This window comes from Mastacembelus armatus, chromosome 15 (assembly GCF_900324485.2).
Source record: "Mastacembelus armatus chromosome 15, fMasArm1.2, whole genome shotgun sequence".
In the NCBI taxonomy this organism is placed as follows: Eukaryota; Metazoa; Chordata; class Actinopteri; order Synbranchiformes; family Mastacembelidae; genus Mastacembelus; species Mastacembelus armatus.
This window is the reverse complement of record NC_046647.1, coordinates 13,458,661-13,481,098: the sequence shown is the minus strand read 5'-3', so window position 1 is coordinate 13,481,098 and position 22,438 is coordinate 13,458,661. Positions and strand designations below refer to the sequence as shown.

General features: G+C 41.0%; 1 protein-coding gene across 8 annotated transcripts in view; it reads left to right on the top strand.

Moving 5' to 3' along the window:
* Positions 1–22,438, top strand: part of dst (dystonin) — a 91,937-nt gene that overhangs the window by 53,864 nt on the left and 15,635 nt on the right. For all 8 annotated transcript variants that reach the window (XM_033325556.1, XM_033325555.1, XM_026308867.1 and 5 more), the window contains 33 exons: positions 137–313; positions 1,252–1,375; positions 1,897–2,105; positions 2,235–2,552; positions 2,686–2,852; positions 2,973–3,129; positions 3,556–3,682; positions 3,867–3,917; positions 4,312–4,547; positions 4,688–4,817; positions 5,163–5,362; positions 5,467–5,965; positions 6,323–7,791; positions 14,245–14,406; positions 14,592–14,762; positions 15,036–15,202; positions 15,846–16,005; positions 16,238–16,564; positions 16,719–16,803; positions 17,138–17,379; positions 17,530–17,736; positions 17,877–17,996; positions 18,083–18,190; positions 18,274–18,492; positions 18,576–18,779; positions 19,140–19,371; positions 19,553–19,779; positions 19,875–19,997; positions 20,129–20,230; positions 20,853–20,954; positions 21,296–21,469; positions 21,697–21,852; positions 22,139–22,336. In XM_033325556.1, coding sequence (XP_033181447.1) covers positions 137–313; positions 1,252–1,375; positions 1,897–2,105; positions 2,235–2,552; positions 2,686–2,852; positions 2,973–3,129; positions 3,556–3,682; positions 3,867–3,917; positions 4,312–4,547; positions 4,688–4,817; positions 5,163–5,362; positions 5,467–5,965; positions 6,323–7,791; positions 14,245–14,406; positions 14,592–14,762; positions 15,036–15,202; positions 15,846–16,005; positions 16,238–16,564; positions 16,719–16,803; positions 17,138–17,379; positions 17,530–17,736; positions 17,877–17,996; positions 18,083–18,190; positions 18,274–18,492; positions 18,576–18,779; positions 19,140–19,371; positions 19,553–19,779; positions 19,875–19,997; positions 20,129–20,230; positions 20,853–20,954; positions 21,296–21,469; positions 21,697–21,852; positions 22,139–22,336 — 7,350 coding nt within the window. The remainder of the gene's footprint in view (positions 1–136; positions 314–1,251; positions 1,376–1,896; positions 2,106–2,234; positions 2,553–2,685; positions 2,853–2,972; positions 3,130–3,555; positions 3,683–3,866; positions 3,918–4,311; positions 4,548–4,687; positions 4,818–5,162; positions 5,363–5,466; positions 5,966–6,322; positions 7,792–14,244; positions 14,407–14,591; positions 14,763–15,035; positions 15,203–15,845; positions 16,006–16,237; positions 16,565–16,718; positions 16,804–17,137; positions 17,380–17,529; positions 17,737–17,876; positions 17,997–18,082; positions 18,191–18,273; positions 18,493–18,575; positions 18,780–19,139; positions 19,372–19,552; positions 19,780–19,874; positions 19,998–20,128; positions 20,231–20,852; positions 20,955–21,295; positions 21,470–21,696; positions 21,853–22,138; positions 22,337–22,438) is intronic.

Here is a 22,438-nt window from a genome sequence, read left to right as displayed (position 1 = left end):
TAGAAAGTTTCAGCAGCTTGTTTGGGGTAATTGGAGAGAGAATTTGTCTTTATAGAAAGTTCTATGAAGCTAATTCCTCACATGGTCTTTGTCAGTTGTATATATGGATTATCTTGTCTCATGTCTTTTGCTTCAGTGCAATCAGCTTGGCAGCAACCTCAAAGACGTGGTTGACAAATACAAGAAGTATGACGACTTGTACACTGGTCTTTTGAAGTGGCTCAACAGCTCAGAGGAGGAGGCGAGAAAGCAGCAATCAGAGGCCATTGCAGCTGACCCACAAACACTCCAGAAACAGTTGGAGGAGTCCAAGGCAAGAAACACTGCAAGCCAGGGTTATATTGCTAAGATTTCTAAGGTTGACATCCAGCCCTACCTCAGAATATCCTGCTGAAAAGATCAGCTTTATCTTAGATTGTGGTCATTTTACAAAAAAATCTGGATGTAAAATTTACATATTTCTGTGAAGCTTCTCTAGCTGTTGAGGCTGACGTGATTCATAAGAAAAGGCCCTTTTGATCACTCTGGTTTGGTGAAAATTGTTTTTAAGAGCTAAACTTCAAAAAGGCCGGCAATCAACTTATCTTTTCTTTCATCGACTTCCTGTCAAACTTTATTTTATTATGAATATTTCAAGTAAAGAAGCAAATAATAGTTTTACTTTGAAGTTACACATGCATAACTTGGAGCATTGACTTCTGTAGGATAATGGCACAACAGCTCTGCCTTACCATATACAGTGTTCCCAGTACAACAAAGCTATTTTTAGCTCTTTGTACAAATTCAAAACCACATGTGAATAGTTAAACTATTATTTGTAGCTTACAGTCTCCCACAAGAGGATAAGAAACTAGGCAGACAGAGTTGTCTCTGTCAAAGCTTTTGGCTGCCATTAGCTTGAATGTTTCTCTGCAGGGAGGTAGTGACTTACAGCATAGATATGCCAAGATAAGAGGTGCCTGTGATACAAACAAGAAACACTGTATTTGGGGTTTGGTTACAAATCATTGTGGACAACCTAAGCCTTTCTGTAAGTGTAACAGTCGAGGCAGATGGATATGTTTAACTGTATCTATGGAATGACTCCCATGGATGTTGTCCAGAGGTTCTTGCACATCATCGCTCTGTGGTTTTTAAACTTTGATCCAACATGCTGGGGAAATGCACAACATGTAAATGTGTACAAAAGAGATGTATTTATGTGAATATAGTTTTATTTTTCTGACTTCTTTTTTCCCTATTGATCTGCAGACCCTGCAAGGTCAGATGATGGGTCATCAGACTGCTGTTGACACACTACGCAAAACAGCTGAGTCTTTGATAACATCTGAAGGAGAATTGTTGAGCAACTCAGATGAGATCCAGGAGACAGTAGGTGAGAGGAAAAATCTGATTTTTGCAGTGTTTGCATAATACCTGAGAATTTAAATCATCATATTTCTCTATTAATGCTCAAATGATGGGGTTCGTATTTCCTGTAAGCCTTTAAATTAGCAAGTTGAAATATGCCAGACATTGAAAAATCAAGTGTTTTGAACTACAGCTTGAAGTTAACCTCTGTAGCACTGCAAAATGTCAGTCACATTATTTATTACAAGAAAAATGTGTAAAGCCCGTAGACTTGATTTGTCATAAGCAAAGCTGTCAACATACAGTATTGCTTGAATGTTTCATTTGTGTCCATTTTCCCCAATCACTGTTTTCTTGGCTTTCACTTAGAAGCCATTTACCAAAACCCTGTGACTATAATCCTTTGTCGAAATTATAGACCTAACAAACTCATAAATGCCAAACAACGTTCCGCTTTGCTTAGAAATGTTTATCTCACCATGTCGCCCAAACAGTGAGAAATTGTTCAGCTCTAAACATAACTGGATTTGTTTCCATCTGTTGCAGATGATATAGTGGAGCGTTATGACAACCTGTCGAAGTCTGTAAGTGATCGAAATGAGAAACTGCAGATCACGCTGACCCGCTCCATGAGCGTCCAGGATGGTTTAGATGAGATGATGGGGTGGATGGAGGGAGTAGAGGCCAGCGTGAAAGAGAAAGGACAAATTCCCTTAGATTCTGCATCTATTGGAGAAATCCTCAGCAAAGAAGCAGTGTGTATTCTTGTCATCATTTCCCCTATGGGCTATTATTTCATGTTGCTTGATTTAATTTTTACCAGCACTGTAACCATTTTACTACCTCATTTAAACTTTGCTGTTTTCCATCCTGTACTTTTGAAGGCATTAGACCAGGACATAGCAAGTCGCCAGAGCAGTATCTCAGCCATGAAAGCCAAGGTCAAGAAGTTTGTGGAGACAGCAGATCCTTCTGCTGCTGCGCTTCTGCAGTCAAAGATGGAAGCTCTCTCTCAGCGCTTTTCTGATGCTTGTGACAAACACAAGCAAAAAGTTTCCCAACTGGAACAACTGAAAGAAAAGGTGGAACAGTTTGAGACGGTTGCAGATAAAGTTCAGCAGTTTGTTGTGAAACGTTCCCAAGAACTACATGAGACAGACGGGCCAGGGAAAACCTTCAATGAACTGTCTCAGCTAATGCAGGTAAGTAAAATAGTGATGGTGTTTACGCCTATAAATAAATGTTTGATTTTGTCTCTTTCAGTAATGTAACACGTTCATCAAAATTTAAATTCTGTAATGCACGGAATGACTGACTGATATAATTTCAATGTAGAATACTAAAGCTGAGATGGCTGAGCATGCCAGTGATTTGGAGAAGCTGCAGACTCTGTCCAAAGAGCTGTCTGAAATAAACCCTGATGGAAACAAAGCCCAGGTCCAGAGGAAGATGGACAATCTCTTAAATATTTTCAGCACTTTCAAAGACACTGTCAAAGAAAAGTAAGTTAGTACACTGAAGAGAAAAAGACAGTATTTTGGGTTTAATAAATACAGTAGGTATACATACATTTTCTTGATATTGGTAGTGTGCATGATATGACTGATTCTTGTGTACTGCAGGGAGGAAGAGGTATCTTCCTGTCAGGATCAGCTGGGAGAGTTCAGATGTGCAGCCAACGCTCTCACCAAGTGGCTAGAGGAGACCAATGAGAAAGTTCCTGTAGTGCAGCCAAGCAGCAGTGAGGAAAGTCTGGAAAAGGACCTGCAGATAGTCACTGTGAGTCAGGAGATAAATCTAACTATATTTTATCTAAGGTACTTGAAATGCTGGAAGAGAATGCATTGACATAATACATGTTTACATCTTTTGTACATGTTGTGCAATAGATATATCTAAGTGTGTCCCCCCTTAACTCCCCATTCTCTCCTACTCTCCCTGCCAACTAATAATAGGAAAGGTCACACAGGAAAGTTCTGGGAGTGAAACACTATGTTGGCAAGTAGGAAGACTAACTTCTTACCAAGATGTTAAAGAAAACAGTCACAGACGTAGATCCTGAATCTAGTGTTAAGGAAGAGAAATCATCAGCATCTAACTTTTTTTGTTTTTGCAGACATCAGTTTTTACTGTCATGTGTCATGAATACCACCTGTAATAAACATGCTATTATGTAGTTTATCTTTCTGATCATGCTTTAATCAGGGATTATTAGATGAATGGACATCCAAAGGCCCAGCTGTCCAAGACCTGAGCAACAAAGGATCAGCACTGTGCAGCCTCATCACATTCCTCACGTCCCCTGCCAAAACAAAGACCCCTAACAAGTCAGGTAAACATGAGTGCACTTAACAGCACTGTTAAATTGTTCAGTGGAATGGGAAGCATGGTGTTGGGTGCAGTTCTAAAAAATGTATAATGACTAACCATTAAGGATCATGGAAAAAGCTTTTGCCAACAATCTTAGTCAGTTTGCCTGTTTTTCACACCAGCTTTGTCTTATGTCCTTGCTTCAGCTCTTACTAATGGTGGTGGTCCAGTGAGCCATTCCTACCTAACCAATAAAGGTAATCAAGTCTGTATGTGGTTGCTGCTTTGTAAATACACGTGGTTTGCTGTATTAGTACTAGTGGTACTAGTTGTTTATTTAGTTCCTATGGCTGTGGTGGCTCTTTGCCAAACAAATAGCAAATAGGGGAAATCGTGGTAACAGTATGTTCAGATTATGAGATGATGAACAAACATTCATTGTACATAATGTTTTACTTTTAAGTTTTATTTTTTTATTGATATTTTATCCCCATATTGGTCCTGTTTTCCTCACTCTAATTCTGAACATACAGAGAGTACCCAAAGTCTACCATATTAGTGCCTCGATGTTATCATAGCATCCTTATGGCACTATGACATTATGACTGTATAGTCCTGGTACAAGATATAATTTCTTTTGGATTTCCTCAGAGCTGATGGTAATTCAGCAAAACATCTCATTCGTCAATGAGGGATACACAAGCCTCGGGGAAACCCTGAAGAGCCGAGCCGCAGAGTTGAGTGGTTCGGTGCAGGCGGTGAAGGAGGCCCAAAAAGAGACTCAGGATTTGATGACGTGGCTGAAGGACATGAAAAACACAGCAGCATCATGGAACAAAGCAGCCACTGAGAAAGATTCAGTGAAAACACAGCTTGAGCAGCAGAAGGTACAGAAGTGTCATTGACACTCACCATTGAACTGTTACATTCAATTATATTCAAAACTGCACAGATTTCGTTCTGCTCAATAAAAGTCATAGGGCATGAAGTCACAGGATTCAGCTTTCTTAATATGTTTTATACTCAGGCATTTGAAGATGGCATGAAGCAAAAGCAGCAGCAGCTCCAGAAGCTAAGAGAGAAGCTCCTCAACTTGATCAAGACTTATCCAAACTCCCCTGAGGCAGCAAAATGGAAGCAGATGCTGGCAGAAATAGGTATGCATCAAGGTGTTATGTCCAGATGGCCCTTGGTAATTTGCGTCACAGTTACTGTCAGAGGTATGATTCTCACTGATGAAAAATGTATGTCATTACGGCACTGGTGTTTGACTGAAAAGCTTTTACAAAAAACTAAATAGCCTAACACATACGTACATGTTAACAGAAGGTGAGCCTGTCTCAGTACCTGCTCTCTGCCACACCAGGTAAATTAACACTGGCTTAATGCCAAATCCCGCAGAGTGTGAGGTTTGTTACGAGAACAGTGGGACAGAGGATGCAAACGTGCGGTTGTGCTGACTAATGCAGACTTGTGTGTGACTGTTTTGCCCTCCTGCTCAGATGCTGCTTGGGCAGATATCAGTGGCTCGCTAGAGGAGAGGAAGCAACACCTGGAGCAGTCCAACAAGAATCTGGACATCTTCCAAACAACTGAGCTGCAGCTTGGTCAGTGGCTGTCAGAGAAGGAGTTGATGATGAGTGTCCTTGGACCCCTTTCGATAGACCCCAACATGCTTAAAATGCAGAAGCAACAAGTTCAGGTAAGCACGGTGCAAGTTGTTGGGAAAAATTTGAAGCAGTATAACACAGCACCAGTATTTCCTATGTTTTTTGTGATTGTAATGTTCATCTTATACCCCTCTAGATCCTGCAGAATGAATTTAAGAGCCGTAAACCTCAGTATGAACAACTCGAGGAGGCTGCCTCAGCCATCTTAAACTCCTCAGACAACCTGGACCCTTCGAGCGGGAAGCTGGTGAGGGAGCAGCTCACTGCCATCACCCAGAAGTGGCAAGGCCTCACGGGACAGCTGGACCAGCGAGACAGCCTCATTGATCATGCTGTGGTGAAGACAGGGCAGTTCCAGGAGTTACTGAGAAGTCTCAGCCAGACTGCTGCTCAGCTGGAGAATCAGCTTACTAACCATCAGTGCTACAGCACACAGCTTGATGCCGTAAAGAAGCAGCTGGAGGATGTCCATAACATCTCAGGTCAACTGAGAGAGGAGAGGAAGAAGCTGAAGGAGGCTGAAGCCATCAACATGGAGCTCACAGCGATGGTGACTGAGGACTATCTGAAAGCTGACTTAGCCAGGCAGCTGGAGAGTGTCAGCAAACCTTTCAGACAGCTGGAAGAGAAAGCAGGTTGGCCTTCTAACTTAAATTAATAATACAATGTTATAAAGTTTGGAAATTGAACTATTCAGGTTGTGTTGAATCACTGTAGAATATATTTACTCTCTGACAACTTCCCAACAGTTATGGTGTATTCATACTCTTTTCAACACTGTATGAACTTATTTTTTCTACGTGTTTTACAACTTATTTTGTATTTGGCATCTAGTATAGTTGGTTTAAATTAGGCTACTAGCTAAATTATATTTGATGAGAATCAATTGGTAAAATCACCTGCGATAAGATTCCTAGTCACTTGTTAGTTACACATTTATGGTTAAAAGGGGTTAAGAGAATGGTTCTAACTAGGTGCCACATTTCTTCTAGCGAAACGGATCGAGCAGCTGAACTCAACCTTCGCCAGCTCTCAGCAGTTCCATCAGACCTCCAAAGACTTCCAGTCATGGCTGGGTGAGAAGCTGCAGGATCAGTCTAAGCCCAGGCCAGTCTCTGCCAAAGTAGATGTCCTGCAACAAAGCCTGGAGGAGCACAGTAAGTTCCAGAAGGCTTTCAGTGAACAAGAGGAGGCATATAATACAATCATTGAGGAAGGGGAGATGCTTCTACAGAACACTGATGGGGCAGAAAAGTTAGCCCTACAGGGGCAGCTCACTACCCTCAGTTCCAACTGGGAGGAGGTGAAGAAGAGCTCTGTGGAGCAGGGTGATAAACTCCAGACTGCCCTTCAGAGATCTCTGAAGTATCAGGAACATGCAGAGAAGCTCAGCTCTTGGATTCAGGAGTGTGAAGCAAGCGAGGGTCGAGTGAAACTCACCGTCGATCCTGTTGCTGTTGAGAGCTCCATTTCTCAAGTCAAAGCTCTCCAGAAGGATATTGACAGGCACAGAGGGATGGTGGAGCAGCTAAATACCGCTGCAGATAGCCTTCTTGAGGTGGCCAGCACAGACACTGAAGCTATAAAAGAGGAGAAGACTAGCATTGGCAAAAGAGTGGACAATGTAATGGAGGGTCTGCAAAACAAGAGGGAGTCCCTGGAGAAGATCTCACACACAGTTAAAGAATTTAATGATATGTACAAAGAGGCAAAGGGTCAGCTTGAGGGAGCTAAAAAGCAAGTGGATGCCTATGAATCACAAGGAGCGCAGGCACAGAGCAATAGGAACCTGACTAACATGAAAGCCCAACATAAGAGTTTAGAGGGAGTGCAGAACCAAATAGAGCACCTGAAGAGTTTGGCCAAGGACCTTGTAGTAGATGTTCCAGATGCTGATGGAGTGACAGACCTTTTACTGCAGGCTGACAGCATCGAAAAAGACTACAGCACGCTTAACAAGAAACTAGACGAGACGTGCCAAGTGTTGGAGGGTAAATTGCAGGGCATTGGGCAATTCCAAAACAGCATCCGTGAGATGTTCACTTGTTTCACAGATCTTGATGATGAGCTGGACAGCATGGCTCCAGTGGATCTTGACTTGGCCCCTCTTAAAGAACAACAGGACAACATACAGAGATTTGTAACTAAGCTGCAGGAGTTAATGGCTAACACGGCCAATGCTGGAGACAGCTGTAAGAAAATGCTAGAGACTGAGTCCTCGCCCGATCTTCTAGGCCTGAAGAGAGATCTGGATGCTCTGAGTAAACAGTGTGGTAAATTGTTGGACAGAGCCAAAGGCAGAGAGGTGCAGGTGCAAAGTACTCTCACCAAGCTCGAAGAGCTGTATAGTAAACTCCACCAAGTGGAAGATAAACTTTGCAAAGCCATGGACAAGGAGGCATCCCAGGAGGCAGTTGGCATGGAAATGGAAGTCATCAACCAACAGCTGGAGGCCTTCAAGGTATGGTGTCCCCAGTTTGACATTTTTCACATTGTATAGGCCTAAATGCATAATTCAGATTGCTTAATTTTTATACCTCTGGCGGTAAAAAGTGAATGAGTTGTGTGATTGAATGTGTGATAGTTTGATGTTAACAGCTTGCTCCACATTACATTTGCACCAGTTTGTTCTGTGCTCTCAGGGGGGCTCTCAGTATGAGTTGCTACAGTTGTGAGCTCGATGATATAATTGTTCCCCAGGACTTTGTATCTATTCACACACTAAGTTTGCTTCACACATTAGTAATGAACTTATGATCATGACCTGCATTGGTCCTAATATCCTAAGGGTTTACTCCCTATATGTCTTTATTTCTATTTATGTGTAGTGTTAAAATCAAACTCCTTTAATAACAGTAATACAAGCTGCAGCACAAAATTACTGGGTATGTGTGGAAATTAGGTTGATAATTAAAATTTATTTCAGGCTAGTCCATAGAGGAACAATTAAAGTGATACCATTGTTTGTTTTATTTTTTTTCAGTTTTGGTTGTTATCAAATTCATCTTCAAACAATACCAGTGGTGTAACACTAACAACATCATCCCTACAATTTTAAACTGACACAATCTTACCATACTTAAAATACACTTGGGACTAAAGGGATAATGTGATCAATTGTCAGATACAGTGTTAAATATTTCCTCATAGTAACACTGCTGTTTAACTTTGTTCATGCATATAGTTCACACTATATGCATCTCCATGGAAACACATAGTGAGTGTGAGCTGTATGTGTTTCCATGGAGATGTTTCTTTCTGCAAAAATTATATATTGCATTTATTTGATTTGTGTTTTTTCCACTAAGCATCATCAATGAATTAATTGTGCCCTTTGTATTTTAATTTGGCTGCAATCGAGAAATGCCCACTTATATTTTTAAATTCATCCAGGCTTAATGAATCATGTTTATAATACATTTCCAGAAACATACCAATATTTTTTTAGATGCTGTCCAGCACTGGGACAGATTCCCATCAGGCTCTTCACTGAACACACTTGCAACATACGTGGCAGTCCTCAAGGGACTGCTGGTTTATTCACGGCATCTGTTGTTAACAAAGGGGCTGCAGCCCATATGCACCAATGGTGCAGGAGGGATGGACCATCGCAGCCAGGTGGTTGCCAGCAGGACATCACTTGATTCAGTAATGAAGCTAGTCCTGCATCCTGATCTCTGAACACTGATATTGCTTTTCCTCAACTGTTTAGTGGAGAGCATCCATTAAGATTAAGGCTTTTGGCTTTTGGTGACATGAAAGTAGCTTGTCGTATTTAGTAAGTGTACTATGATAAGGACTTGAATGTTGCAGACACACCGCATTGTTTAACCAGCTAATTCAGTCACTGATCATGTATGATTCACAAAGCAGAATGCCATTCAGAGTTTAAAGTGCCATGTGTTTGTGGTTAATTCTACATGGATCTGCATTTCTCAACATGTTGACCCAAGGATGTTAATTATGAAAACTTATTGTTACACACCAGTAACAGATTTTATAGCTGGTGTAAAGATACCCAAATACTAACAAAGATAATAATCCAAAAGCTACAGATTAGCATATTGTATTAAAATGTTTGTCCAAAACATTTTATATAGGTAATCAGGAAGTATGACAGACCATCAACAGTTTTATAATTGTACTAATGGTCTGTTTTCAATTCTTCAGACTCTTCTTAATGTCTATAAAATTATAAAGGCTATTGTTGGTGTGAGTGAGAGACAAAACGAGGGGGGAAGCCATTAGCAAGATTTACGGACAGATGCAAAATATTTTTAAAAGCCTGTAAATTCCTGTGGAGTTTTCCAGAAGAGGATTAACCTAGTTTAGGGGTGAAATTATGAAACACTTCTTCATTTATAGTATTATATTGTGTTACAGTAAAACAATGTAAACAGCTGTGTATAAGCAAATGACACTGATCTGTTCTAAGATGTAGGTCAAGGGATTTTTTTTTTTTTTTTTTTTTCAATTAACAGGGTGCTGTGTTCACATATTAGGGCTACAGCTAAATCTCCAGTTGAGTTACACAGATTAAAATATCACAGGGGTAGCAGGGGTGGGGGGTGCCAGGGTGTGCTTTAGTTTAAAGGCCTTGCGGGAAAGCTATTAAAGAAATGATTGTCCTGTCACCAGTCTGGGCTCAGAGGGCGTATGGTGGAAAACCCCCTTCATACTCATTCATACCACTACTTACAGTAACTCCTAGAAGAGAATTGTAAAAAAACAGCAAAGCAGTGTTGGAGCTTGAAAACATTACATGATTTATCAAAATAATAGAAAACAGAATATAACACAGACTCTTGTTGCTGTAGGTACATGGACTTTATTGGCAGTTAGTGAGAAAGAAATAAACAGAGAAAGACAGCGGTCGGATTCCTTTGTTTCATTGTGCTGTTACCATTTTAGGTCAAGTTTTGAAAGAGACATGCCTGACTTCATGTGTTTACTCTCGCTTTTCACATGAGATCTGTTGTAGCTCGCCTCAGGAAGTCCTGGTGTATGTATCTTTATGTGTACTTAAAGGGCAGCTCCAGTGACTCAACACTACTGGGGGCATGGTGTGGGTGTCTTTTCTTACTGCTCAGACATTACATCAGTGTGGCTTCAAATTCAAAAAGGAATTTCTAACTTCTGATTCATGCTGTAGCTAACCCCGTCCGTTGAAGTTGAGAGCAAAGTGTCATTGGGACCACGTAGTGCTGCACTCTCACTGCCACATAGCTGATACTCAAGTCTGAGATTTCATCATTTCCTCATCGAAACTTTGTGATCTTTGTTTTTAAACACAGACCTAAGAGTTAAAGCATCTCTCAAGTGGCCCTAAATACTATAAGACCAGCTTAAAATCATTCTCACATCTGAATCAGTCATAACACGGGTTTCTGTGGCTCTACTGCATATGGTGACAAATGTGCAGTAATTGTACTTTAGCAACCATGCAAACAAGTCTGCTGATAATCCAGAAAAGACAAATGAAGTTAAGGTTATTTCTCACTATTGATCATTCTCAGGTATATTTTTATATAACGTGCACACGTTTATCCCTGATCACTTTCATGATCTTGAGTCATACTGAAGATCAAGATTGAGTGAACTTGGTTCGAAGTTCCCCTGTGTCTGAGTGTTTGGAGAGGATGATGAGTGGTGCTACTGAAAGGACTTTTTTTTTCTTCTGTTGTTTGACCACAATATGTGTCCTCGCCTCAAGTTTACAACATACTGAGGATAAATGGGAAAATATGGACAAAGGGACCTGCATGAGCCAGGAAAATTACTGGAGTAATCATTTTTCAAAATCTCACCAGATCTTAAATGTGCATTTATCTCTTCCTCCCAGTGTCCTCTTTCCGTCTCTTCTCATGCATGCAGAAGTGGACAAAGATGTTTGGATTGTTCAGCTCCTTTCTGAGCTACTGTGGTGCAGACACTCTAGGAAACAAAAATAAATTCCTCTTATTATCTCCGCTATCCTCCTTTCTTCTCCTAACCCGGTCATTGGACATAAAAAGCCCCTTCATGCGCTTGGCAGAGCTGTCGGTGTTAAATTACCTGGGACCTGTGCCTCCCTCAGCATTCCACAGTAATTAAGAATATCTGCAGGGTCCACGGCAACCGCCAACAAGAAGAAAACATAGGGCAAAGAGAGAAAAAAGGAAAAATGTGTATCTATTTCAGCATAGTGTGATGTCATCAGAGTGGGAGCTGCTGCTGGTATAAGTTTTTTTTTTTTTTTTGTACTTCTTATGAAGTAGAAACTCTGGTGTGTACCGTTCGCTCTCCCTATTCCCTAATTCACTGAAAGAAAAAAAAAAAACAACAAAAGCAAAGTGATGTGTGTGTCAGGATGCAAAGGAGTGAAGTCATATGGGCACATACACACATAAGGGGAAATTAGGAAGGGTCATGTGTCCACCAATCAACATGTGCCTGAGCGGCTCTGAGCACAAATGGAGTTGTGGCAGATGTTGTCTGAATAATGAGTGGGGGCGGGGCATGAAACCTTCTGCCAGGAGGGTGTCTGTCATACCGAAGGGAACGATGAGAGAGAAAGGGCAGGCTTTTTTGTTTATCCAGGAGTACCAGCTCTCCTCAGAACATTTGTTGGTAGAGCCTACTGGATTTATCTGTGGATGTTTTCACTTTGCACTGAAGATTTTCCTTTTGCCTGCAACAACGCTGCAAGGATTTCCGTGGGGAAAAAGCACTTTGGAACAGAGGACTAGTGATTAAGTTTTGGCATTGCATGAAGAAGAGCCAAGAGGAATATTTTGGGAATAGGTGACTGTATTGAAAGACTGGATTTTCACTCATTACTAGTATAGACTATGAAGCTGCTATACTGTCCTTTCATTTGTTTGCAATTCCTTTTACATTGTTTGTAATATTTGTATTTCCAAAACCTTTATTTTTTGAAGATCTAGTTTAACTTTTTATTGTCCATAATTTTTTTTTTTTTTTTTAAAGAAAATCTCTATGATCGGTTGTTGATTTTTTTTTTTTAAAGAAATTGAAACATTTACTATTTATTTAAGAAGACAAAGTTTGCACACATCTCCTTCTCAAGTTCACCTTATGCTCCTTTTTAAATTACTCTGTGTGCACTAAAGCAACATATACCTCAAAGGATTTCGCTACATTCTTATCTTTTCTATGTAGTGACAATTGTTTTAGCATGGGTAAACCACTGAGCAGACCAGATTGCCTCAGACAAAACCCTTCCTGTGTGGGGAAGGGAGAGGAGGAGGACTTGAACATTGATGACTGCTATGTGCCCCAGAGATCCATTTATGACACCGTCCGTCTAAATGAGCAGATAGACTCTGGCTCTAAAGGCAGCATTTCTTCCAAGCATTTCACAGGCACCTTACCTTACACACATCGCACGTTAGACCTCAGCAGCCTGTGTGGGAATGGAGTTATCTCTGCTTCTAGTTCACTGGAGCTCCGAAATCGAAAACCCGGCTTGCTGGAGGAGCGCGTGGTTTTTGATGGGCTTAAACTCAATGGGAACATAATCAGGGCAACTGATATGGTGGTGCCTAAGTCACGACTTCATGGAGGAGAGAAAAAGGACCATCCACATCATCGAAGGTCGTGGCGGACGTTTGCCCCCACTAATTTGGGCGAGTATGCCAGCCGCAGTGGAACCCTGTGCTCCGGGAGTGTGGAGAGGCCGGAGTTGATTGACAGAAAGAGAGGGCAGAGTATGACCAGCTCACTGACATCTGAAGAGGACTCAGGTTTATACAGTCCTACTGTGGAGAGGGAGAGGCATGCTCATCGATCCCAGAAAAGAACAGGTCCCAGTACGAGGAGCCTGTCGTCTTCAGAGGCGATGCATATGTCTGGGGACCTGAAAACTGTGCGATCACTCAGCTCAGGCCAGGAGGATTTTCCATTTTCACCTGTGAGGGAAAACCGCTCTCTTTATCATAGTAGCAGCTTAGTCCAAGAGCCACCAAAGGTAAAATCTAGTGTGGGTGAGCTAAATGAAAAGGATACCCTCAGTAATGGAGAATACAAGTACTCAACAGGGAGGTCATCTTTAGGGTCGGCCTCCAGAACTCAAAATGACAGCTCTGGATGGCGTTCAAGGACTATAACAGACTATGATGAGCTATCCACTGCTGAGCTGTTAGAGGATGTGTCATCACAGGACGACTGTGAGTTGGTGAATGTGGTGGTGACGCATCCTGTGACATACGGGAACTCTGTAACTCTACCCATAGAGAGCAGCCAGCAAACAAAACCATGTACTGTGTCACAAGGGGCATCCAAATACAACATGGAGGAGCTGGAAGAATTTTTACAGTCAGTGGAGGCCTGTCTACCTACGGGTTTACAGGCATCTCAGCATGCAGGAGAGATAGAGGCTTTACTGAATGACATCATTGCATGTCCAGAAGTGGACGCTATGGGTTATTTCTCCCCCCAGGTGCCTAAACATAGCTGCTTCTTTCATTCCTGAATAATGCTTGAATTTAGCACATTTCACTAAGTCATATATCTTTTAGGTCAGTTGTTCCTGGCTACTGGCTTGACGAATGATTATGTGATGGGTGAATTAGGTTTTGCTCACTAACTCAACCTGGATGTCTGCCTGTGTGATCATGCACAGCTGTGCTTTAACTGTTAGCTGTGCTCTGCCCTTTTAGAAACTGCTGACTGGTTAGAGAGATGTTTATGTCAGCTGGATTTGAACACTAATCCTCATGTGATGTGGTGGCAACCATGTCTCAGGAAGTGAAATAACTTCCTGGCATATTTTTAACTTTTTTTTATACTGTACAATCAGAATAATCCAATTTTATTTATGTTCATTATAACATCATCAAATATAACAGAAAGGCACATCATTGTTCTTTTAACAATTGGAACAGTAATATTGATTTGTCCCATTTGCCATCAGGCTTTCCAGAAAGAGGAGATTGATCCTTTGCAGACGCAGCTTCAAGACATCAGCTCCCTGGGCCAGGGCCTGATCCAAAACACTGCAAAAGGCACTAGTACCAAGAAGCTTGAGGATGACCTGGAGGGTGTTAACACAAAGTGGAATACCCTTAATAAAAAGGTTATTTATCATATACTACCAGTCTGACTGGTTAATGCTTACTTTTGAAAGTTTGTGATTATGAAAATACAAAGAGATGTCAGTAGTGGAATGACTCATCCATTTTGTTATAGTGTTATTCTTGGATGAGTTGTTTAAGTTGGCCTTTAAACAAGAAACATCTATATTTACTTTGTGGTCTGCAGATTGCTGAGCGTTCAGCCCAGCTGCACGAAGCCCTGTTGCACTGTGGGAGGTTCCAGGATGCTCTGGAGTCCCTGCTTAGCTGGCTGACTGATACAGAAGAGCTTGTGGCCAATCAGAAACCTCCTTCTGCCGAGTTCAAAGTTGTCAAGGCACAGATACAAGAGCAGAAAGTAAGCCAGTATCACATGGTGCTGTATATATAAACACACCACCCAGTCTTTACACTTCAACCCTAGAAAGTCCACACAACACTAAGGCTTTGCCCTTCATCTTATTTAATTGACACCCATTGTTAAACAGGAGTGTGTGTGTGGTATGCTTTTAGCTTAATGGACACTTAATTTCAGTGTTAACCAATGCTTGCAGAGTGTGTTAAAGGAACCAATGCTTGCAGAGTGTGTTAAAGGCCTCCAATAACTCTCTTCCTTTGTTACCTCTGACAGCTCTTACAGAGACTGCTAGATGACCGAAAGCCGACAGTGGAACTGATAAAAAAAGAGGGAGGGAAGGTTGCAGAACTGGCCGAGTCTGTGGACAAGGAGAAGATTGCAAAAGAGATCAAATGCCTGGGGCAGAGGTGGGACACTCTGCTAAAGAAGGCTGAAAACAGGTTTGTATAAATCTCTATAATGGAAACACATATTTGTTTCACTTATGTTGAATTCATTGCTTCAGTTAACTTACTAATGAAAAATGTTCCTAAGATTTCTTTTTTTTTCACCCAGTTGGATTGATGGGTTTGCCAGGAGAAGTTCAACAGTTTAGTAAAATGCAACTTTTTGCTTTCTTGCTAATAATTAATGAGACAACTGATATTACACTCATGTAAATATGAAGCTCGTAGCTGGTAAATTTTATACCCATTAAACAAGCAGGCTATAATGTGTTAATTAGTGAACTTTAGCTTCATATTTCCTGTTTTTCATCTAACACTTGGCAACAGGGCAAATTAGCTCAATTAGCTATTTAAAATATCAGACTATTCCTTTAAAGATAGTCAGTACATGGGGCACAACATATGGGGATGAACTGGCCTGGAAGCCTTCATGCATTGTACATGCTCTGACTTTCACACAAACATGATGAGTTATGAGTTATTTATTCAAATAAATGCAATAAATGTTGCTGATACTTGGCAATACAATAGATATTTATCAACAGGTTAGGCAGAGATAGACTTGACTCTTAGTATATTATTTGAGAAATCTGTACTGCGCTCCTAATTCACTGCAGTTGTTATTATCACATTTTAGACACAAGCAACTGGAAAGCATCTTAGTGGTCACTCAGCAGTTCCACGAGACTCTGGAGCCCCTGAGTGACTGGCTCACTGCCACTGAGAAACACTTAGCTAATTCTGAGCCAATCGGCACTGAGACATCTAAGCTGGAAGATCAGATCTTGCAGCATAAGGTACAATTCAATATTTCCCATCACTGACGTTTGTTTTTGGTATTTTTTTATGGTACAGTTGGTTCTGTTCAACTGAATTCAGTTTCACTCATTTTGCTTGTTACTTTAAGTTTGTGCTTTTCTTTATTTTCCATTCAAATTTTTTGTTAAACTTCAGTTTCATCTTTACGTTTTATTTTTTGTGTTTTCTGTTTCTGTCATTTTTCCTTGGTTTCCCATTTCCTGTGGTCAGGCCTTAGAGGAGGAGATTATGAATCACAGTAAACACCTGTTTCAAGCCGTCAGTCTGGGTCAGATGCTCAAAGCTGTGAGCTCAGTGGATGATAAGGAGTTTGTTCAGTGCAAACTCAACGCCATCCAGGCTGGTTACATAGAGCTCCAGGAGCGATGCAGGAGGAAAGCAGATATGCTGCACCAAGCTCTGGCAAACGCCCAGCTGTTTGGAGAAGATGAAGTGGCTCTAATGAACTGGCTCAGTGAGGTTCACGCGCGGCTGAGTGAAGTGTCTGTGGAGGACTTCAAAATTGATGTTCTTGAAAAGCAGCTTGCCGAACAACGGGTATACCCTCCTCCTCAGGCCAAGCATGATGTCCTTTCATTTAAGTTGCATCGTTCATGTTTCAGTTCATTTTAATGATTCGTCTGTCATTGTTTGGAGTGGAAGGTTCTTGTCACTCTCTGTAACTTTCCAAGTTTTTTTTTTCTTTTTTTAGGCACTGCAAAGTGATATTGAGTTAAGGAAGAAGAATGTTGACCAGGCCATCTCTAATGGGATGGAGCTGCTAAAACAAACAACAGGCATGTCTTACTTTATTGCTCTCCTATCATGGGGGGGTGTATACAGCTGAATCTCAGTAAACAGTTATGTCTCTGTAACACACATCAAAAATGATAGTTCAACATTAGGCCTTTTTAAGTTCTTCTCAGAACTGTAAATGAAAAAAAAATTGTCTGCATTTCCTATTTGCCAACTTATTCAAAGAAATAGTTCAACATTTCCTGAAATGCAGTCATTTTGTTTCTTCCTTATAGTAACATGAGAAGAAGCTTTGGTGCACTTTCCTGTACTACAGCAGACATACAAAACTCCTTAAATCCATACTGTATATACTTATTTATTTTAAATTTCCAGGTGATGAGGTGGTTGTTATCCAAGGCAGACTGGATGGTATTAAAGCCAAATATGCTGAGATCAACTCTATGAGTGACAACGTTTTGAAGACACTGGAGCGTGTCTTGAGTCTCTCTTCTAAGCTGCAACATACTCATGAGGACCTGAGCACCTGGTTAGAGAAAGTAGAGGCTGAGATCAGCACTTTTACTGATCAGGAGCCAGTGGGCGAGCACCTCAGTCATGCACAGAGCAGAAAGAAGGTCAGTTTTTATCCAGTAAATACTTAGACTAAATACCAGATGTAACCTCTAAATTGAAATACCTCTCATAATTTTTTGTTTTAAAATACACATATGTTCAATCATTATTCTTAAACTGGTGTCTTCTATGTGTCATACAAATTTTTCAAGGCCTTGTTGAAGGAGACCAAAGACCAAAAACCTGTGATAGACAAGCTGAATGAGTCGAGCAATTCTCTCCTGGATCTGATACCCTGGCACACTCGTGAGGGTGTGGAAAAGCTGGTGACTGAGGATAATGAGCGGTACAAAGCTGTCTGTGACACCATCACCGAGCAGGTTGACCAGATCAACGCTGACATACTCAAATCACAGCAGGTAAACCAGAGACATTAATAAAGAGATTTTTCTCACTGGGCTTTATCTTATACTTTAAATAGGAAAAAAAAATCACAGTAAATTGTAATTTCAAATTTAAATGTTTTCATCCGAGATTGAGTATTTATGTCTGTTTCCAGTTTGAACAGGCTGCAGATACTGAACTTGCTTGGCTGTCTGAAGCTGAGAGGAAGTTGCTGTCAATGGGTGAGATCAGGCTGGAGCAGGACCAAACCACAGCTCAACTCCAAGCCCAGAAGGTTAGCCTGTCATACTGTGCATGTTTGTGTGTGTGTTAATCAAAGTACACTTAAGTACAGTGAAACTCACTCCATTGGTTTTCCAGAGTTTCTCTATGGACATCATGAGGCACAAAGATGCTGTGGATGAGATTGTAAAAACAGGAAAGGCCATCATGAACACCAAAAACCCAGAGGAGAAAGAAATTCTGAAGGTAAGAAGAATTTATTGCATATTTAATGCATGCAGTTATTTATTATGCACATAAGTTAAAGGATCTTCTTGGTTTTCACTCAGGCCAAGACCCAAAGTCTCTTGGAAAAGTACGGTATCATCAGTCAGCTGAACTCTGAGCGCTGTCTGCAGCTGGAGCGAGCGCAGTCTCTGGCCGGTCAGTTCTGGGAGACCTACGAAGAGATGTGGCCGTGGCTTCAGGAGACCTTGAGCACCTTCAGCCAGCTGCCCCCACCTGCCATCGAGTACGACATGCTCAGGCAGCAGCAAGAGGAACTCAGGGTAAGAAGCCAGGAGGAGCAAATGATCCTTTGCAACACTTCTATTCAAAACAAGAAAAGCTAAATATGTCATATCCTCTCCAGCAAATGAGGGAGCTGATTGCTGAGCACAAGCCCCACATTGACAAGATGAATAAGACTGGGCCTCAGCTACTTGAACTCAGTCCAGTGGAGGGAGTTCCCATCAGAGAGAAGTACACGGCTACTGACCAACTTTACACCAAACTCAAGGCTGATGTGAAACAGAGAGCTGCCACTCTGGATGAAGCCATCTCCAAATCCACCCAGGTGAGGAGCAGTCATCCACCGGCTCTTTACTGTTGATTGATCTTCTTTTATTCTTTATTTATTTTATTCTTTATTTATTTTATTCTTTTTCATAATGATTATTGATTTATCAATAAATAGTTTCTGAAATGTTAGAAAATAGTTATCGTCATCAGCTATCTTGTTTTGTTAGTCCAAAACGCTTTCATTACTGTATGTCTACAAGATAGATTTTACAAATTAGTGTTATGTGTTTATTTCTTGTTTTAATTCCAATGTCTTTCTGTAACAGGAATATAGAATACTTTCTCAGCTATCTTTAGTAATATTGCCATATAAAGGGTAAATATTAACTGATTTTTTTGTTTGTTTGTTGACCAGTTCCATGATAAAATTGACCCCATGCTGGAATCCCTGGAACGGATCGCTGATCGCCTGCGTCAGCCTCCTTCCATCTCGGTGGAGGTGGAGAAGATCAAGGAGCAGATTGCTGAGAATAAGTCTGTCTCTGTGGATTTGGAGAAACTGCAGCCTTCTTATGAGACACTGAAGCAGCGAGGCGAGGAGATGATTGCACGATCTGAAGGGGCAGATAAGGACATATCTGCTAAAGGTATAACATACCTTATATAATGCTATCGCGTTTCTGTCACTTTATTTATTTTTTTCTAGTCCACTTACATATAATGGACTAGAAAAGAGGAGGGTATATACAAATGTTTTTTTTTCTGCCAGTGTTCAATTTATTTAGTGTTCATTGTATTTCTAATGTTTAATGTTTTTTTTCTCCCAAGCTGTACAAGACAAACTGGACCATATGGTGTTCCTGTGGAATGACATCCAAGCTTTGCTGGAGGAGCGGGAGGCAAAGCTGCTGGATGTGATGGACCTGGCAGACAAGTTTTGGTGTGACCACTGTGCTCTCATTGTCACCATCAAAGACTGCCAGGACATGCTGAGAGAGCTGGAGGAGCCCGGAGTTGATCCTTCAGTCGTCAAACAGCAGCAGGAGTTTGTTGAGGTGGGCACATCATAAAATGAAGTTACAGACTTAACCAATGGACAATTAAGAGTGATGAAGCATTTCATAACAAAAGTTTTTCTTTTTGCCTACAGGGATTTAAGGAGGAGATTGACGGGCTGCAGGAAGAACTTGATGCGGTTCGAAACCAGGGTGCAGAGCTTATGACTGCCTGCGGGGAACCTGATAAACCTGTGATAAAGAAAAGTCTTGATGAGGTATCAGGTTATATTCAAACCTGTCTTGACAGCTTTTGTCTTCTTCACTTGCAGATAATTTGGAGTGTATTACAGTAAGACATGGTCGCCCATATTCAGATCATGACAAAGTACCTGTGTTATATTTCCAGGTGAATTCAGCGTGGGAGAACCTCAATAAGACTTGGAAGGAGAGGGGAGAGAGACTGGAAGAAGCCATGCAGGCTGCTGTGCAATTTCAAGACGGCCTGCAGGTACTTTCATTTCTGCTTCAAAGATTTTCAAGGGCAACACAATAAGATACTTTAAGGGTTATAGGAGGTTTTTGGTAGGTTCCAATACATACCCAGAGCTTTTTAAAATAATGTACTTTTTTTTTCTTGTTTTTATTTTTTGGAGAATTGGAGGATTGTCTGCTGTAGTGTATACAATTTATACACTACATCAAGACATTTATGTGTTACGTGACACAGCTAGCATTTAAGGCCCTGAGATGAAACCACAGCTTACCATACTGTTTATTACAGTCGACTGAAGTGTTACTGCTTTTTATGAGACAACTATTACTTCTGAAATGATAAACACCAACCCCAGTGCTTTTCTATATTTGGCCCACACTTTATTTCATGCGCCTGAAGTTCTTCTAACATCCCTTTATAGTGGGAAAGGAATATTCTACACAGCTGCTTTAATTTCGCTTGAGCAGTATTTAAATTCTTAGTTTGATTTAGCTAATTTTAAATAAAATAGGTTTATGCAGACTGGCTGAGATTTATGCAGATTTATTGCACAACATGACGCTAAGTGTGAAACATAATATTCGGTGCACTAAGCATTGTTTTCTCTGATAACAATGGTTTCCCACCTTGTACGCAGGGTATGTTTGACTGGGTGGATATTCTGGAGAGCAAACTGGATTCGATGTCACCTGTAGGCACAGACCTGGAAACTGTCAAGCAGCAAATTGTAGAACTCAAGGTAGAGTTTTGTATTTAAGTGTGTGTATTTTATATAGACTGGGTTATATTCTTTACTTCTGCATTCGTTTACTAAGTTATGTCTTTAATTTTATTGCAGTATTCAGCAGCTCTGTCATATTCTTGCTGTGTTTATGTAAGGCTTTAGTCATAACGTGCCCTAATTAGCCTGTTTTGTACAGGTACAAAGGCTCTAAAAACTAGTTTCATAAAGTAGTCACGTTTGCTTTGATGCACAATAAGAGAAAGCTTGTGGTGAAAAGGCAAAGTTGGTATTGTCTGTATGACTTTGTGCTTGTTTTGAATGATTATGTGCATCACTGTGTGTGCTGCTTTCGTCAGGAGTTCAAAGGAGAGGCATACCAGCTGCAGATCGAGATGGAGCGTCTGAACCACCAGGCGGGTCTCCTGCTGAAGAAGGTGACAGAGGAGGCCGATCGCTCCACCATCCAGGAGCCGATGTCTGAGCTGAAGATGCTATGGGACAACCTGGACGAGAAGATTATCAGCCGACAGGTCAGAAAAAGTAGAGGGAAAGAAAACATTCTGAAATTAATAGTTTTAAAACAAAATAAACTTTCAGTTGCTTATAAATGTTGAATGTATGAACGGTAACTCTTTTAACAAAAATATTCTTCTACAGCTCATTAGACAGACAAACAGAGCAAAATGGGTCAAAAGCTGTGGAATGTGTTGAATGCATGTCAGTGCTGTAGTAATGGTTTAATCTGCCATTAATCTAGCACAAACTGGAGGGAGGCCTTCTGGCTCTGGGCCAGTTCCAGCATGCACTGGATGAGCTGCTGGCCTGGATGAGCCACACTGAGGAACTGCTCAATGAACAGAGGAAAGCTGGAGGAGACCCCAAAGCCATCGAGATAGAGCTCGCCAAGCACCATGTACGACAAACATCCTCTTTTTTCCTCTCTCTTGGATGTTCATATAAGCAGTTACAATAAACAGTAGCCTTATTAGCATCAGTAGCATAACAAATATGTACTCACCACACTTTACATTTCATTTACAAGAACAAGAAAGTAGTAGCTACTGTATAGTTTTCTTCTGTATATACAAATCAGAATAAATCAACTTAAAACTGTTACAAATCCCAAGTCTGTCATAGTTTTAGCCTTTGTGCTTCAGATCCAGCCACCCGGTATCTTGACGTTTCTGGCTGCTTTATAGGTTCTTCAGATTGATGTGTTGGCTCATAAGTCGACAGTTGAGACCGTGAACAAAGCAGGTAATGATCTGGTGGAGTCGAGCGCCGGAGAGGAAGCCTCTAGTCTGCAGAGCAAACTGGAGAATCTGAACCAGCGGTGGAAGGCCATCCTGGAGAAGACAGCGCAAAGAAAGCAGCAACTGGAGAGTGCTCTGCTTCAGGTATGAAAATCATTTTCCTCACATGTGAATAAGCAAAGGCCTGATTCCTCATTATTTGTTGTTTATTAAGCTGTAGTTTATTATTATTTCATAGGAGAACAA